This window comes from Aphis gossypii, chromosome 1 (genome assembly GCF_020184175.1).
Source record: "Aphis gossypii isolate Hap1 chromosome 1, ASM2018417v2, whole genome shotgun sequence".
Taxonomy (NCBI): domain Eukaryota; kingdom Metazoa; phylum Arthropoda; class Insecta; order Hemiptera; family Aphididae; genus Aphis; species Aphis gossypii.
The window spans coordinates 77756705-77776229 of record NC_065530.1 but is presented as its reverse complement, the minus strand read 5'-3'; the positions used below and the strand labels follow the sequence as shown (position 1 = coordinate 77776229).

The 19525-nt window shown below is 24.8% G+C and overlaps 1 protein-coding gene across 5 annotated transcripts in view; it reads right to left on the bottom strand.

Annotated features, from left to right (window-relative positions):
- Nucleotides 1–3770: 3770 nt before the first annotated feature.
- Nucleotides 3771–19525, bottom strand: part of LOC114127969 (protein kinase C, brain isozyme) — an 81462-nt gene continuing 65707 nt past the window's right edge. For 3 of the 5 annotated variants that reach the window (XM_027992354.2, XM_027992355.2, XM_050198036.1), the window contains 9 exons: nt 18450–18678; nt 17753–17779; nt 14382–14513; nt 14135–14308; nt 10208–10299; nt 9937–10138; nt 7141–7329; nt 6902–7042; nt 3771–6837 (listed from right to left, as the gene is read on the bottom strand). In XM_027992354.2, the coding sequence (XP_027848155.1) occupies nt 6685–6837; nt 6902–7042; nt 7141–7329; nt 9937–10138; nt 10208–10299; nt 14135–14308; nt 14382–14513; nt 17753–17779; nt 18450–18678 (1339 nt within the window). In that variant the 3' untranslated portion in view covers nt 3771–6684. The remainder of the gene's footprint in view (nt 6838–6901; nt 7043–7140; nt 7330–9936; nt 10139–10207; nt 10300–14134; nt 14309–14381; nt 14514–17752; nt 17780–18449; nt 18679–19525) is intronic. The other 2 variants (XM_027992356.2, XM_027992357.2) reach the window with 1 other exon arrangement.

Sequence of the window (19525 nt, the reverse complement as noted above, 5' to 3'; positions counted from 1 at the left end):
TAATATATTATACTTATTATATTATTAAAGTCGTATATTATGTAGATATATATCTACATAATCCATGAATTACGCATTTGCAAATAAATAATTTTATTTACCTACATTTAAATTGATAAAAAAGTGTTGTAACTTTAAGTTGCACATATTTTATTGATTGTTTATCTGATTAAATTATAATGGAATTTTTTTTTGTCACTTATTCGAGTAAAATGTTATCGACTCAAAACAAATGCAATTCATTTCATAACTTTTTTTATGTACACAATGATGTAAAGGTTAATAACAATATAAATTTATAATATAACTAATCACTATAAACAGTAAGACAATAATACGAATACAATTATTATACTTGTGATAAGGCATTAAGTATTGGTCACGTTGGAACTTATACATTTAATTGTAAATACAAATAAATATACATAACTACCTAAATTGCAAACGTAAATTGTAGCTAATTATTATTAGAATGTACTAGAACAATAGTAATTCAAGACTCTTAATTGAAATTTCCCATTATTTGTTCACGAAAATCAAAATGCGTTAAAATTGTATTATATATCTACCTCGAGTGATTTATTATGTTACTGTACATAATATAATTTATTATTCATACTTCATCCATCATCGTTCGGTTTTTCGGTTAATGATGTCTGCTTAGTCAGAAATAATAATAATTACATAAATACTACTAACAATGTCTAATTGTATCAAATAGACAATTAACTGTGTACTTACGTCTATTTATTAAGAATTTTGTCTGATACTCTGGTTCACGTAATTTGTAAATTCAAGTCTTCCAGTATTATACAAATACTTTTTCTAAACATTCAAATATATACATATTTTGAAATACATTTTTTATAAAACAAAATTGTACACCATATAATTTAGCGCGATTAGAAGTTACTCATTTTTTTTTTAAGGCATTTGAATTTTAGATTGGTATGATTTTCACTTTTCAGTAAAACAAAAAAAAAAATGAAGTGATATTGATTAAAAAATTATAATATACGATTATTATATTTTTATTCAACAATCGGTATAACATTTTTAACAAATTTTTATCCGCCAATCGTTTGGATTCGTTCGAATATTTGTATATATCAATCACCAAAATATGACGTATTAGGAATATATACGAGAAACCATATTTTTTTTTTGCAACCGAAAGAATAAATTATTGTTGATACCGATTGGTGTATTACCTACCTACATACACGTATATTTAGACATAATCATTACCATTGTGTAGAGTACTTTTTGTATAGTACCCTGTATATAATTGATTAATAAAAAGCCTATTAGCGAACAAATAAAACGTTAAATTTACTTGACAATTATTAATTTGTTAGTAAAACAATTAAATTATTGATCGATTATTCTGTGTATTTGAATACTTGAAAATGATTTTATACTTACTATTGAAGCTCGAGTATTGTATATTTGTATGTTTTGAGCACTTTTGGACATGGGAATTTTCAAATTTTAAGCTGGAATATCCAACTAAAAAGACATAATGTATTTTCACGGCACTTTTTGACAAGAAGATAATACAAATTTAAAATGGTATTATATACACCCCTCAACATCTTTTTTTCCATGTAACACAAAATTATAGTCAATTCTAAATTAAATTATCGTGAAAACCTTTTTTTTCAAAAATGATTTATTTTTATTTATTTTGCTATTTACTTATTATTATATCAGAACATGGATTACAGTAGAAGTCATACTTGCAAAATAATTATATGGTTCAAATTATTATGAAAAAAAAAAAAATCAAATGGGAAAGCGAAATTTAATGTTTAAATTCTCGGTTTCAACTTTTGGTCCGTCGTACAAGCATTTTATTGAATCGACAAAGTTGGGTATCTAAAACGGTAAGTAATAACCAAGTCGTGGGTCGTATATACTTGTATACAATATATCATTATTATCATAAAATTATACGTAAACATAAACGTATCGACGATTACTATAAAACGCTGCGTGCTAGGCAATTTAGCGGGTATATAAAAAAAATTACCAAACGTCAAATAATATTTGATGGATGGCACGCCAAAAATACACTTACGTATATTATACGGGGTGATTCACCGACCATGCACATCACCATGTTTTCATTTAATAATGAATTTATTCGAATCTTTTAGGTACAATTTAAGAAATGTTCTTTGGCGATAAAAATATATTTTTAAATGAGAATCGGCTTTTTCTGTTACTTGTTAAGTAGATGATTTATTTAAATAAAAATTTAAACTATTAGTTTTTAAATTATTCAACTTCATAGACCAGATATATTTGTTATAATTGTTATATGATAATAGGTTTAGATGATATATGGTAGTTAATACTATGGTTAATTGAAAGTTATAGTAATTAATATTAATCCATTAACATTTTATGTTTTTATAAAACTATTTTTAAAAACTATATTATTTTCAGTAAAATCAATTAATTCAATGACTGTTTATTAGAATTTTGATTTAATTACCTCAACATTTTCAAAAACATCATCTGTTTCATTATATAGAGTAAAAAAATGGTCGATTATCATATTGAAAAAAAATTAGTTTATATCGCCATAGGGTACTAATTTGAATAAATTAATTAGGTACTTATTAACTATTAATAATAGAGAAGCCACACGAATTAAAAACGAAATTAAAGAAAAATTGGGAATAAGCACGGTTGGCGAATCGCTCTGTATAGTGCATGTGAGCTGGAAGTTTGCAGTGACTATATTATTATTTAACACGTCCGTTATATGATTAGGTATAACAGTGCAGAGGATAGTATTATGATAACGCGCATGTCGCCTATAAACAATATATATATATATATATATTTATAGAGCTTACATTTAAAACAATACACCTGCCCATTAAATTACCAGTCGTTGTAAGTAGGAAGGTAATATATTATATCGTGCAGTAAGAATCGTGGGTAATTCATTGTTCATTTGTGGTCTTCAAACTTTTTACTAGAATCCGAGCAACATTGCACACGCCGATGGAAATAATAATAATAATGTTATTATTTAGACTTACTTAGTAGGTACTTACTGTGTTGTGATACGAAGGTCAGAAGGGATTAAAATTATTAAAAATCAAAATCAAACGATAAACTTAACTAGACACATTCTCAACGAATGTCAATTACTTATTACTAAGCCATGATATTGAATACATATAATACGCTCACCACCGTATTAAACGAATAAAATGAACCGCTCAAATAAAGAATTAAAGCATTTCATCGTATTCCGACCCATGTAATTTCGTAATAAATTATCCAAACAGTGTAAAATCGCATCCGCCTCAAGAGCGTTATACGTTAATAACTGGTAAAGAGCTGATTGTCACGAATAATTATAATTTATCGGTAATGAGCTCGCGTAAACATTGGACGCAAACAACGCTGATCCGCGGCGTACACGTTATAATGTTATATATATTTTACTGCTCGCTGAGTTATATTTTGTTAATTTCCCCTAAGTAGAGATGGTTGGGAGAGTCAGGGTAAGTATAAAAGACGCATACAAATAACTTTTATGCATAGGTATGATATAAAAGCTCAAACAAAATAGCTATGAAGTGAAACGTTTTGATACGATGTTTCATTAAGTAGGCCAAATTCGTTATCAACGTTTAGACCAACAATCACCTCGCACTATTTAAACGACACCTCGACCGGAACTGCAGACTGCACTGAAATGAAATGAATTTTTAATAGTCTGTATACTAAAACAAGCTACTCAGCAATCGCATGTATAAATGAGTATAATAATCTTTAATTGAAAAAAAAAACAAATAAAATACAACGTATTACATTTTAAAACTATTAGTTATATTATTATAATTTATTTTAAAATGAATTAAAATCTAAACAATTGTTAAAATCTATATAGGTGTAATTTATTCAACAAAACTGAGAGAAACTTTGGCACATTAATAAAATGTATTAAAGAAGAAGATAAAATATTGTGACAGAAATTACTAAGTGATATTTGATTGTCAGTATTATAAACAATTAATAATATATTTATTATTTTCAAATGGTGTATAATTTTTTAATTTAATGGTGTGTTTAACACAATTTTAGCCTATTGACTAACTTGTGTCTAAAATTATTTAAAATATGAAAAGTGTAATGATAAGAAATTAAAAAAATTAAATTAAAATAACCATGGATTCGGTAAAATTAAACATAGTATTTATAGCTGAATATTTAGAAGCTGACAAGAATACTTAGTAATTGTTTATCAAACTATAAAATAATAATGGTAGAAGTTTATAAAATAGCAACAAATTATTAATACGTAAATTGACTACAATGACAATAATAATGATTGAATGGTGTACCAATTTTAATATTTATAAATATGAGAGGGAAAATAATACGACCGAAAACAATAAAACAATTAAGTAAAAAAAAAGTGCACAAAATGTAAGTTACAATAATAATAACATTAAAAATTATCAACAATAAATACGAATAAAATTCCCCCAAGCCCGTATTATTAGATACATAATTAATTATTTTTTTAACAAAATTGTTGTACATTAAAAGACTTTTTTAACAATAAAATGTGATTACATAAATATAATGATAAAAGAATAATTAGGCGTACAAAGTACAACACTTATATACAAACTAGACAACACAAAATAAACTAAACATTTATAGTAAATACAATTTTGATCGTTGAATATTTTTTTTTAGAAATTTAACACCAGATCCTACTTTAAACTTAAATACAAATAGACTTAAGTTGTGAGCAAGTTAAAGTTAGCTAGAAGTAAATAATACATAGTTACTACCAATTTGATTTACTATAATATAGTTTAGTAAAATATCACTTAAAATGTTGTTAATCCCAAAATCACCTAAATATTATATCATAATATTATTTAAAATATGCAAACACATAATATGAATAAATGAGAAATATAGATCGTTTGACAAAAATGTACGTTGTATTATTTAAAAAATTGTTAAGTACATTGCGTCTTACTGTTATCACGGTGTTTTGAATTATCATCCATAAATCTCAGACACTAAAAAATATTCATTTAATTTACTTTTATTTCAAACGATCGATATAAATTAATGTCTTTTACGAATAATAAACATTAATAATGTTTCAAAATTATAATCTCGAAATATTTAAACGAGAGTGACTAATAATATATTAATATATGTAATTTAATAATAATTTAAATAATAACGTAAATATTTAAGCAATAATAATAATAATTATTATATTATATATAGGTACGAATAAGTTTTCACTAAAATAATTTTTAAACGAGAAAAAAATATTTAGACACAATCTATCGTTTCTACACAAAAACACGTTTGTTCGTATTTATCATAAAGGGAATAAACGGAAACAAGGTAACTATGTTTGTTTAGGATATTCTAACGTTGAATATTATGTAATATAAAACGAGAGAAATAATATTTAAATTTAATGACATCTTGTGTCTATTGCACTTGTTTAGATCACAGATAAAACTTGTATTTAATTTTGAAAGATTTTTTTTTTTAGAATGTCAAATTTATTTCTAAAAACTACTTTACTTTGGATTAAATCTATGCAAAACAATTAAAGCCACACATCATATCAATAGGCGTAATGGTCCCAATTTTATCCTATTACATGGAACGATGTTCTTTGGTTAACGTCTATACAGTATACACCCTTGAAGTACCACGTTAAATTAAAGAGCTATAGGACACATTCGAATTGCCTTCAGTGATTTTTTTTTTTGTTTTAAGGTAACTTAAACTAGTTCCTGATTTAAAAATCACTTAAATAATTGCCTCCTAGCACCCTAGGTTAGAACTTCTACCAATACAAAAAAAAAGTTGGGAAAATTATTAAATATGTTTTATAGAGAAAAAATATTTTTTTTCAACATACTTTTCATTATATAAGTATAAAAATGCACAACCTTAACTTCCCCCCTTCCTTGAAATATTTTTTGTATAGACGATTAACAGAGCAATAATAAGTAAAAAATAATGTGTGTATTAATTCATAAAAATAATATTTTTGAACATTACAATCGGCTATTGGTACTTGAAATACTTCCGAAAACACCCCGATGATTCAAATGAAAAGAGGTCATTTAACTAGATTTGGAAGGCAATTCATGTGCGCCCAAATTAAAATGCGTACACTTCAGTTCTGAAATACAGACGTTTGCTGAATAATTATTCTTCATCACTACTACGAAATATATGACAATACTCTAAACTTACGATAGACAATACTGTGAATGGTATGACAACAAAGGTCAGACATGCGGAAAACATTCCGTAGAAATTCCGTGTACTACTTAAGTAAATTAGTTAATTCATGATAACAAGGTTGGCCGAAATGGTAATAAATATAGTAGTAGTAGTAGTAATAGTAGTATAATACTGAATTGTAAAACAGAAAATGTGTGTTTCTTTTTTTTGTTTTGATAACGTGATTAGGGATTATGATCAAAAAGTATATCAGTTGAAAACACTGAAAGAAATTCGATGGGTGTTGTGTAATGTCCAATTGACTATAGTGAATTCGGAATTGGTAGACAAAGACGGGATAAGATAACAGCGAAGGAGTGTAAAGGAAAACCCTGTAATAAAATTGAAAAAAGGATACTTATAAAGGAAATAAATAAATTATACATGCTGAATGAATTCTGGGTTGAGAAATGAGAAACCCATGAACTCTGTTTGGTCTAGATTCATCATGAACAGTTTATCGGTGGGGGTAAGATCTGTTTTTTCACCAGTGAATTGCTTATCGAAATTGCTCACGTCCTTACGGTGTTTCTATAACATAAATATAATATTAATTTTTTACGGATTCTAATGCCATGTTGTGAGGAATACTTACGATTTTTGGTTTAAACGGCGGTTGCACTTCCCGGTTTTCAATTTTTGCCCAATCGATACGTCTGAAAAATACATGTCCCCGAATGTCTTCTTCGCCCCTGGGACCTCCTCCCAATCTTTTCATAGGATTTTTAGTTAAAAACTAGAGTTTTCAAAAAATAGAAATATTTCAAATGAAATAAAATAATAAATAATATATTTCTATTAGGTTTCTAGTATTAGCGATTATAATAACTTTACCCCTTTGCATATTTCTTTAGCTTCTTTTGACATTCCTTTTGGGTAACTAACGCTGTGATCAGTGATAGCCGCAAAAAGTTCTTCTTCGTCTTCTCCATCAAATGGTGGCTGTCCAACCAACATTTCATACAGGAGAACCCCGTAAGCCCACCAATCGACAGACTTGCCATACGGTTGGTATAAAATTATCTGAAAATCAATATTAAGTGTTTGTATTGTATACTTCAAAGTCCTAGCCTATGTGTTTTTGAGTAAAAATATAACAATTAAACAACAGTGAGAATACGTTAATAGAATATTTATGACATATCTGATATTGCCGAGTTGTAACATTTATAATATTATTGGATTATAATTTGCGTATGGTTTAATTATGTCATAGGTGTACTATATATAGATATGCAATACGGATGTGTATTGTGTATTATTAACTATAACACATATATAACCGTCAGTTTGTAATAGCAGTGGAAGTTGATTAGGGCTTAATGGTAAACCGTCAATTGTTTGTATTGATAATAGACGATATTATGTATATGATAGTAAGGTAAAGATACAAGTTGTAGGGTGTTGTTGATTAATAATAGTCCTAATTAACTGCAGGTATGTGAATAATATTAAAACGACAAGGTTTATTATTAATCGAAACATAATGTTCATAGAATAATAATATAATATGGTACGCAAGCTCTTACAGTGGACTTTGATATTTTTGATGTCCTATTAACACTTTTATAACAAGTATAATTATTTATAATTATTTAAATCTGTAGTAACTCATCAATGTACATTGTACACATCAAAGCTTTTAAAAACAATCAACTCAACTATTAAATGTGACTGATGTGTGATTGAAATGAACGAAATTATAATCATAAATATACGCATGATTCTATTATAAGATTGTGTTATTTCTTAATTTACTAAGCGAGTAAGATGTATGGTATGGAATTTGGAACTACCGACAATTGTAATTTAATAGGTATGCACATTACACATACAGTTGTTGTGTAGTTGAAGTTTCGAATGCTATTAATTTTGAAATGTAAAAATTAAGGAAATTTATACATCATAATATGATTCGTGAGTCACGATAAGAAAATGTCTGTACAATATTTGAAAGATCGAGTACTACTAGTTACTAATAGACACATGTAAAAATAAAAAAAAACGGTGTAAAATTCAATAGGTAGTTAACAGAAATCACAAAAAATAATAGAAGTTCTAATGCAAATTTAAAAATAAATTGTTACACTATGGCTTACAAAAAAAGGCTGTCGAGTGAAAGTAAGATTAATATATTTTTATTATTTATTAATCTTTGCATTATTATTTGATTATGCGAATTTGGTAAATCGCGTACTAAACTTTTAGCAAATATTCATGTATAGCATATGCATGGTATATTGGTTTCGTTACATAAATTTAGCGCTAAAAATGTTTTAAATAGGTACATAAGTGCATTTAGGTAAACAAGCGTAGGTGACATCTATAGAATTGAATAGAACCAATTAAATAATTTTTTCTTCGTAGTACAGCAATGCAATTGATTTTCACTTATAAATTCAGATAATATACACAAAAAAAAATCATCTTAATAACGAGAGCTTGTTTAAAAGACAATATCGTGTTTTTTAAAAGTCATATGGTTTACAAGCATAATTAACAATATTTTTTGTTCTTTTTAAAATTTAAAAATGTTAGTTGATGTAAAACGAAATAATAATTAGGGTACATTCAAGATTGTGAATGAATACAGTTAATGAACTTCAAAAATGTAAATACTATTGAATATCGACATAAAATTAAATTTATACGAAGCTGAGAATTAAAATAATATTATTTTTTCAAATTCTGTTTTAGAAAATAATGGAATATTTATTATAATGATGATACAGGACAGATGATCGTTTATATCGCTTTACTTTCAATGACTAAAAGTCTATAATAAATAATAATAGTCTATACTCTGTTGAGTATAGCGTTTTTAATGGGTCACTATACTATAAGCGGATAATATAAAGAAGTTTTGTTTCATATTCAACTAAAAACGAATAATTGGATGTTTGGAGTAATTAATCTGTAAGGGTGGTTTTATCGTAAAACTCGCATTAGTTTGAGAAAAACTCAAACAAAACAACAAAAAACAGTTCTTGCAAAGTAATAAATAAACTAAAAAACAAAAAGGATATACCTACTATCAAATTATTTACAAAAATCTATAATAATATTATGAAGGTTTGAAAAAAGTATTTTCAATGTAGTTATACCATTTTTACACACCTATAATGCTTGTATTTTTTATAAAACTTTCTAAAAAAATAAATTTTACTACGAATGTAATAAAAAATTTGAAGAAAATAATGAAATTTCACGTTTTTTCAATATTTCGTAGTTAACACTGTATTATAATAGTTAAATAAATTAAGGAATTTATATTTTTATTGTTAATAACTACCTCTAGAATATAATATATTAAATTAAATATACAAACAATCATTCTAATAATATTTTACTACGTGAATTACACGAAAATCCCCAGAAAGTAGAGACTAGTGTTACTTATAGTAAGTCTAACGGTGTATTGGAAATATCTTAGAAGCAATGAATTTGGCTACGCGTTACACGTGAGTTATAAAAAAAAGCATAAAAACAATCAAATCTACTTTCGCGATATATATAAAAGAGGTATATATATATATATACATCGAAACTTTACAGTAGCAATAATAAAATCTGATACCAAAATAATAAGGTAATCAAGCGCATTATCAGCCATAAACATAAATATTTTACCTCTGGGGCAATATAATCCGGTGTACCGCAAAATGTCTTTGTAGTCTTATCGCCCATAATACCTTCTTTGCACATACCAAAATCAGCGATTTTTATGTGACCATCTTGATCCAATAGTACGTTGTCTAATTTCAAGTCTCTATATATAATACCATTGAGATGCAAATAAAAAAGTCCAATGGCTATTTCTGCGGAATAAAATCTAAAAAAAAAATAAATATATTTATGAGTTAATATTATACGAATAAACTTTACAGGAAAAATGACGTACACGGCGACAGGTTCTTTAAATTTTCCACATTGTTGGATTTGAAACATTAAATCTCCGCCATTTATATACTCCATTACAAAATATAGACGATCCTGAGAAAAAAATATTTTTTATTTACATGATCTAGTTTCTCAAATCGTTATTTACAATAAACGCATTAATTTAAAAATAATGTATAACATAGTCAGGTTTCAAGTTCAAACAGATATTTATTATTATTAACACTAAATGGCTTGAGTAAAATACGAACAATTGTTTTTAAATAGTAGATAATGTTTTATTAATTATTGTTGAAAACATTTCTATTGTTAATTGTTATTATAATAGTATTTATTATACATACCCAATATATTATTAATCAATGATAATAATATACAAGCAAAACAATTGAGCATTAATCAATTGCCACAGTATAATGGAAATTTAACAATTATAAGGAATTAAACGTTTTACGTTGAGAAGAAATTCTATATCTACGTTATAAATCATAACATAAAAGTTTAATTCAAATTCCCCGACATCAAAAATAAAACTCATAGTGCGTTTAAAACTCTAAAATCAATATAATTAAAGTTGTCTTAAATTGCATTACCTCTATGATTATAAACATTAACCCTAGCTTTACCAAGAGTGGATAATAATGTATCAAGAATAATTTTATATTGATTACACTAAGTAGTTAATTAAACATAGAAAAAAAAATTATACCGAAAATGGTAATAAAAAAATGCCAACATAAATGAAAGAACGGAATGTAAAAATATTTTGATCTTATTCGTATTTATTTTTATGATATAATTTAATTGAAAAAAATAAACCATAAAACATAGAAAATGCTTATTGACATAATAATATTGATAACCATATAAAAATGACTACAAACAATGTAAGATAATAATTATTTTTCAACAAAAGCCAATATTCAAATAAAACCAATACATAATAAATCGGTAGAAAATATGAATACGAATAAAAATGAAAATAATTACAACAATCGAATAACATAGTAGTATTATAAAAATAAGTAAATGTTTAAATAAGTTCAAAATACTTTAAACAAATCATTGGTTAAAGTACCAATACATTTTATGTATTAATACGAACCTAATCGTATATTTTTAAATATTAACATCATCTTATTAATTGTTTTACTAGGATCTAGTGAGCATCAAATATCGTATACAATTTTATGTATATAGCAAAAATCTAATCTTTTCAGTGAGATAATTTCCGCGAAAATGAAAAAAAATTACTTGTGTTCCAATGATGCTTTTTTCCGGCTATGCTTTAAAGAGCAATAGTTTTTCATATAGTAATATTTTTTCAAGATGTAAAAAATATATTGTTGGTCTCGGGAAAATATAAAAACGAACCCTTCTTAGGTCTTAGAATTATTCATAGTGTAAGCAGAGTAGTTTTATTTAATGCTTTGTACTCAAAGTTTGTGTTGAAATTGTATACATTATAATAAAAAAGTAAGAAAAACATTTTATGACAACAAAAAGTATGAAACATATGATTTATTGAAAACGTTCATAAATTCCATTAAATTTTGTATAATATTAATAAAAATCATGGCTATATTGTTTATTTAGTTTTCATTCGTAATAATATCAAAATAGGATACATTTCAAAACCCATACAAATATATGAAATTTTTTAATGAGTAAAAACATCTATCAAAATATATGTAAAAACTCTTTAAAAAGTTTTCTTTGAAAATAAAAACAATTACGTATACAACATAAAAAAGTGAACAAGAGAGTACCGCTTTACTGTATGATAGTGTTGAGTGGATCACTACGATGGATAAGTTAAATTTGAACTCAATTATATAACATTATGATTTATACTTCATACTATGCTTTATTGGACAAAGTAATTTATTTTACTGTTTAATATAATAGGATGAATTAATTTTGAACAAAAATATTGAATTTGAAATTATCATTGTGTGTATAAAATATAATAATATAGGTAAGAGTTTTATATCCACTCGAATGTTTTTGAACTCTTATGAAATAATTAATATCGTATTCGTAGTTTAAATATGTAATTTCAAATAAATTTTAACTTCAAGTGTATAAAAAAAAATTATGCTAATATATTTTTTAGATTTTTTGTTTCAGTATATTCTACATAAAAATAACTTTGTATTACATTTTCAAGCTTTTGATATAAAAATATATTTCACTTTCTATAAATTTTCATCTTCAAGATAATGTAATAAATTTACAATCTATATGTTCGTGATTTTTACGAATTTTGTCAAAAATTGAACTTCAAATTATTATAAATAAATATATAATTAAATAAATTAAATATATTATTATTATCGCTATAAATAGTGACTATTTAAATTTTTTTGATATATCTTTAGAAACAACTTATAAAGAATATTTTAATAAAATTATTTAACTTTTTTAACTAGACAAAAAATGTTAATCGACATATATTTTATGAACAATTCAAATTTGTACGGTTATTTATTTTTGAATTACAAAAATAAACAAAATCGTTTGTAAACAGTTTGTGAATAAATTCCTGATTATTTCGAAAGGTGGATACTGAGAATATTCAACTTTTGACCACTGAAGTACAAATTATATCCAATTTTCTATTCAAAACCACTTTCAACGTTGAAAATAAAATTTTTTGACTACTATTATTTTGTGTAAACAAAAAAAAAACACACACACACACACACACACACACAAATATCATTGTAAAATTAATATACTCTTTGTTCCGATCAGAATCTAAGTTGATTATATTATATAGAATATAGATAAACATTTATAATCATATTAATATGTTTATAAGTAAATATATTTTTATCTATTTAATAAACAGAAGTATAAACCTCAAAATAAAATTTAAAACAAAAATAAATTGTTAATTGTAAAAAATTTTAATGTTAGTGCATTCATTACAAAACAATTTGAAGGTGACATTACTTTATGAAATTGGCCTAACTGTTTTATTCACTTTTACTTATTATAATATGTTTAAAAAAACTATTTTTGCTTGTTTCCGTATCACATACGTATTACCTACACTGTACTCGAAAATAATGAAATTTACATTTGACATAATAATTGATTCAGATTTGTTATTTTTATATAATAAAAATAATATTGATCAGCAGAAATTACCTATAAATCAACTAGATCATAAAACTCCAAGTACTCAAAATGAAACATAATAATATTTAATCACTAGTGGGATTTATGATATTTATATCAACGACATAGGGTAAAACTATTTTTAAACTGTTATATTTTTTTTTATCACTATGACTTAAAACTAAAAATTGGAAAAAAAAATAATGGAAGAATATAGATAATATTCTTCTATTTTTTTTTCAATTATGTTAGACTTGTTGAAGTCTCGATTAGTTGAGATAAATGATGATTAATATGTTATTATCTTCAAGTTGGTTAATAGGTCAATTTACCGTTATATTAAAACGATATCAATCATGTTGAACGTGCATTTTTCATGTTTGGTTGTTAGGTATAATATGCGTATTTAAAAAAGAGATAAAAAAACGAGTAATACATCCTTTAGGGGAGACAGATAAAATGTTTTATAGCAAAAAAAAAAATAGGAAATGATGAGTTCTTATTTAAGATAATACGAGTACTTAACTTCTGATATTAATACTTTGGGATTTTTTATTTGAAAACTATTTTTAAAACATTTTTATAGTAAACAATTAACATAATAATGCATCTTAAGAATAAAGACGGTATTTTTTTTAAATATTACAGAGTTAAATTTTAAAATAAGTTGAATTAATAATAATACAAACATAACTTCTACTTTACTTCCTAATCATTGGAATAATTCGAATTATTTAAAATGTTTATTTGTGATGATAATTTTTATTATTACGCGTTTATATAACCATTTGTGAATACTTACCATAGTCTGAAAACAAGAGTGTAGTTGTACGAGGAATGGTGGTTTACTTGACAACGCTAATACACGTTTTTCTACCATGGTGCATTCGACATCATCGTCTTGAATAATTATATCTTTTTTCAAAATTTTTATCGCATATAACTCATCAGTTCCCTTACGCTCAGCCAGCATTACCTTAATAATTAAAATTAATTAATTAATGAACGATAATAATAAACAAAACAGCAATTGTGTTGCTAATAATTACTTTTCCAAAACTGCCTTTTCCGAGCACTTGTAAAAAGTTGAAGTCCGACGCTCTTATTACATCTTTTTTCCCCATATTATGAGGTACATCCTTGTCAGGCACCATTGGTTTTCTACTGGTTAATGATGTCTTCTAAATGTGTCAATATAATTTGTAATATATAAAATAGTTACAATAATAATAAAAATATTTTAAGATTTTACTAGCAGAATAATCTACTTCTAAAGCTCATATTGAAAAGAAAACCAACCAATGTGCAACTACAGTTTAAGATAAGCCAGAAAAAAAAACACAAAAGTCATTTACTAGCAAAATATTTTTTTTAATATATTGTTCAATATATTTTATTGTACAAAAGCATTTAAAAGTATTGGAAATTCGATATAAATTCTGAATAAATGTCATTAAATAAATATAATTATAATAAATTGTTTTAAAAATAAGCACTATAAATTGTAGAAATTATATGAGTTTACTTTTAATAGTAATAATAAGTACTATAGTAGTATGTTATTATGTAAAATATTCAATTTATAAAATGTATAAAAATGATTTAAAATTTTTATTGCGATTATTGCATTATATGTTATAACATATTCATAGATAATAAAGAAATGGATGGGCCATGCTATTGTATTTATCTGTGACAGAAGAGAACTTTTGTTACTAATATGGTTACAAAATGTAGCACAGGTTAATGAATATTAGTATCATAGGTTTTATCAGCTTATCACCATAAATAATATATATAATAATACCTAACCCGGCAACCACTGTCTAACCACTGTGGTAACATAAGTTCTCTACGATCACAGAACGCTCCGTGTATAAAGTATAGGGATGGCCCATCCATTTCTTTATTATCTATGAAAATATTAAATTTAAATTAATAAATGTAAGTACATAAAAACATTTCAAAATTAATCATAACATATTTTTTTTGGATATTGAAATCTTAAAATTCTTATAATCTATTAGTACCGAAGTTGAAGCATACATCATATTAGTTTACGAGTATACTTCAAGTTAATACTGACGAAGAATTGTCAAATATTTTACATTATTATTAAATTAAACTTGTATTCAACTACATAATAAAGAACAAACAAAGCATTAAATATATTCAAACTTATCAGTACTCAGAAAAAACATATTGAGTTTACACTTCTTGACTTGTTGTTAAAGAGATTTAAAAAACTTCTAAACTTGCTCTCCTAATTTCATTACAAATGTATAAAGACATTTTTATGAGTATTACAATTTTATAAAATTCATATGTTGTATCATGTATTTCTTTATCGTAAAAATCATTTTAAACACTTGATGGTACAGAATAAGTTAATCTAAATCAATAGTATATTAAATAAAATAAATTCATAACATTATAGCTGTCTAGTATATTTAAAAACATAATATTGAATTTACTATATCATAATTTATAAAAGATATTTCTAAGAAATATAATCATACAATATGAAAAACGTTTTGTTTTAAAATCGTAATTACACAAATAAAAACACTTATTTATGAAAATATTACAATAATTTAAGAACCTTAAATATTTAAAATAACTGTAATATGGAAAATGTTATTAAAATATGGTTTTCAAATTAAGTGAAAATAACTCGATAATTTGAGTAGAATATGTTTAACTGTTTTATTGTTATCATCAATTAATCGAATTGTATTACATACCTATCTAAGTACATAAAACAGTTAAATTAATTAATTTATTGGAAAAAAAATCATTTATTTGTATTAGGTAGGTATACAAAATAAAAAACAAATAATATAGATATATATTTAAACTTGAGTCTTTCATGTCCTTATAATTATGTTTACTCAAATATTCACGTTTAAAACAACTTTTCGATTAAAAATGTTTGTGAAACTAAAACCACATTTAAAATTTAATGAAAAAAAAAAACATAAGCAGTTTTGATTGACGGTAAAGTGAGTTGATGAATAATTTATTACACAGTTTTCTTCGTAGTTTACTTCTTTCATTTCAATGAAGGTTTAAAACTATTACCAAAAACAAATTTAACGTATTGTTAGTTGGCCTTCTTTTGTTTTCTCAGGTTGATAAATAATAATAATAATAATAAAACAACTAACATAAATGTCTGTATAAAGACTAGAAATTAACAAAATAATATTATCATCTACCTAAATTTTTAGTTTTTAATTATAAATAATGGAACATGTATATTATTTATCATAATAATAATAAGTATTATAAAACGCAGTAACTAAAAGCAATATTTAAATATTCAAGGTATGCTAATTTATATTACACGGACAAAATATATGTACGTATATGTATGTACTTTTCAACGATTAAAAAAATAAAGTAAAATAGCCAATATAGAAGGATTAAAAAATACTAATTTTCTTTATAACTAAGTTTTTTAGCATGTCTGTATAATTTTTAAGAAATTTAATAATACAACAATGAAAAATTTATACTATGATTTTTTATATTTATTTTGTAATACATAAAGTTATCTTTTTTTATATTTTATGTTTTAAAGTACAGCATATGTTAAAATTATAATCAAAACTGTTTTATTAATGGGATTAATATGATTAATTAAATTATTAATTTACTGGTATTTGATGTATACGAGTACTAGCATTAAATTTAACATCATACATTTAGAATGATTAATTGATTTTACTTTTTACTTAAACATGTTTACCAAACATAAATATACGTATCTACCTACTCTTTTTTTGATTGTTCATTAAACGAAAACAATAGATACTTATAAGAAACAAAATAATTTACAAAAATCAATAACTAGAGTTATGAATACAACACAACAAAGGATATTCTGTAGATTTAAACTATAATTTATTTTATTTCTAGATAATATTTTGTATTATTATAGCATTTTGCAATGAATAAGAAATTATTTTCTAAGATAATATAAAGGCAATATTAAAAAATATAAGACGTGCTACTAGGAAAATATTAGGTCATAACTCATGAGTATTTACTCTATTTAATTAGCATTAATTATATTAATTACTAATATTAAAATTCTGTTAAAATGTCCTAAAATGAAACCAGAAATATTATTAAATTTTGAAATAATTTTAAAATTGATATCCTTCGAATAGAAATTTAACCTGGTAAATACCTATTTATAGTAATATTCTAGTAGAAAACTTGAAGTAAAACTGTACCGTACATACATGTTATCTGCAGTGAACGGATAAAGTTTGATAAAGTTTATGTTTAATTAGGAATTTAATTAAAATACATTTTACAGCTATACAAATATTCTCTAAAATATATACATGCTATTTGCTAATACCATATACCAAATAAAACTACATAGTATTTTATTAAATTTGAAACGAACCAAATTTCGACTTTGCGTTTTTGAGCCCTGTGTTAAGAGAGATATAAATACAAATTAATAAATGTGCAATGCTAACATAAACGTGAATGACATTGATTGTTTAACAAACACACAAAATTAAAAATACTAAAAAAGACATTTTTCAGTAGCAAAAAAAGAAGGAAGATAGGAGAAGAAAATAGAAGTACAAAAGTGTCATCATGCTGCTCAAAGTTAAAAGATTTTAGTTCAACATTTTGTATAGCATTATTATCAAGAAGAACCAATTTCATATGCCATAATCATATTTTGCATGAATGTTCTCAAAATTGAACTGCAAACGTTTAAATATAGATTTACAACACGCAAACGTACACCCGCAGATAGAATTAAATGAAGGATAAATCAAAATAGGTACCATCATGTTATTTAAAAGAACGCTTTACTTACAAGTGTGTCTCCGTCTTACAAACTTAAAACATATTAAAAATCGTTTTACGTGAGCAAGAACCACTCAAGCTGTAGTTCAGCTGTGATATCAAAAAATTTTATTCTTTTTATAGTGTGAAAATTTGGTTGCTAATTTGGACGATGACCCGAGTGGTTCTTGTACGCATGAAACGATTTCTACTTTATAGAGATGTTATACATTTGTAAGACGAAGACAACCTATGCGGGTAAGGCGTCTTCTTAAAAGAATTACTTATAATTTCCTTACCCGCATTTGATATTTTAGTGCAGCTAGATCGGCACCTTCTTCGGGCACGGGTACATTATAGAATTCCCCTTCTTCTTGAGTCAATAGTTTGAACCAACCTTCTACTGGCGATTTGATCAATTCTGATATCCCAAACGACAAAGATCCCATGAAATCGTTTCTTGACGTTCTGTCCCAATCCCACACCTCAATCAATAATCTGCGATCTTTATCTTCAGGCTTCAGCTCACTGCACAAATCAATACCATAGTTTTATCTTTGCTGTGACGTTTTTACCGGAACAATAGAAAGTAAGTTTTGCGATTGAATTTCAAGATCCATAAGTTTCGTATGTCAACTTTGATGTCAAGTAAAGACAGAGTTTATAAATTGATTTGATTCGCATTCCTTAAACACTCATATCTCCTAAATTATTTATTGTCTCTCAATTTATTTTACATTTATTTTTCAACTTTAAAAAATAATTTTTATGTTAAACATTTAATGTAATAAACAATTCTAAAACTAGAAAATTATAAACTAAAAAACCATTTAACATTACATTATAAATTACATTGAAACTATTCTAGTTAACACACATTTTTTATCATTAATAAGTTATATTAATGAAAAACAATAATTTTCACGTAAGTAAAGAAAAAAAATGATTTGAGTATTTTCCAGAGAAAAGAAATCATTTATTTATTATTAAGATCAACATTTTTTTTTAAGTTTCTAAGTAACCTTCGTTATTGAGTAGCTCACTGTAATAGATATTAGAATGTTTTAAATTTAAATTCAATGATAAATAAATAAATCTTTGCATAAGTACGAAAAATGGTTTTGAGTAACTTCTATATTTTTAGGATATTTTATAATTTATTTTTCTAATCAGTAAAATCAACTAAACTTTGACTAAACATCACAAATACCTATTATAGAATTAATATTTATATTATATCATATAAGATAATAAACTAACCGTACATAATCGTATTAATAGGTTAGTGCAGGTAGAATATCTAAAAATTAGTTTAAATATTTTTTAAATTGCATTTCGCATAAAAAAAAATAATTTACATAAACACGATAAGCTT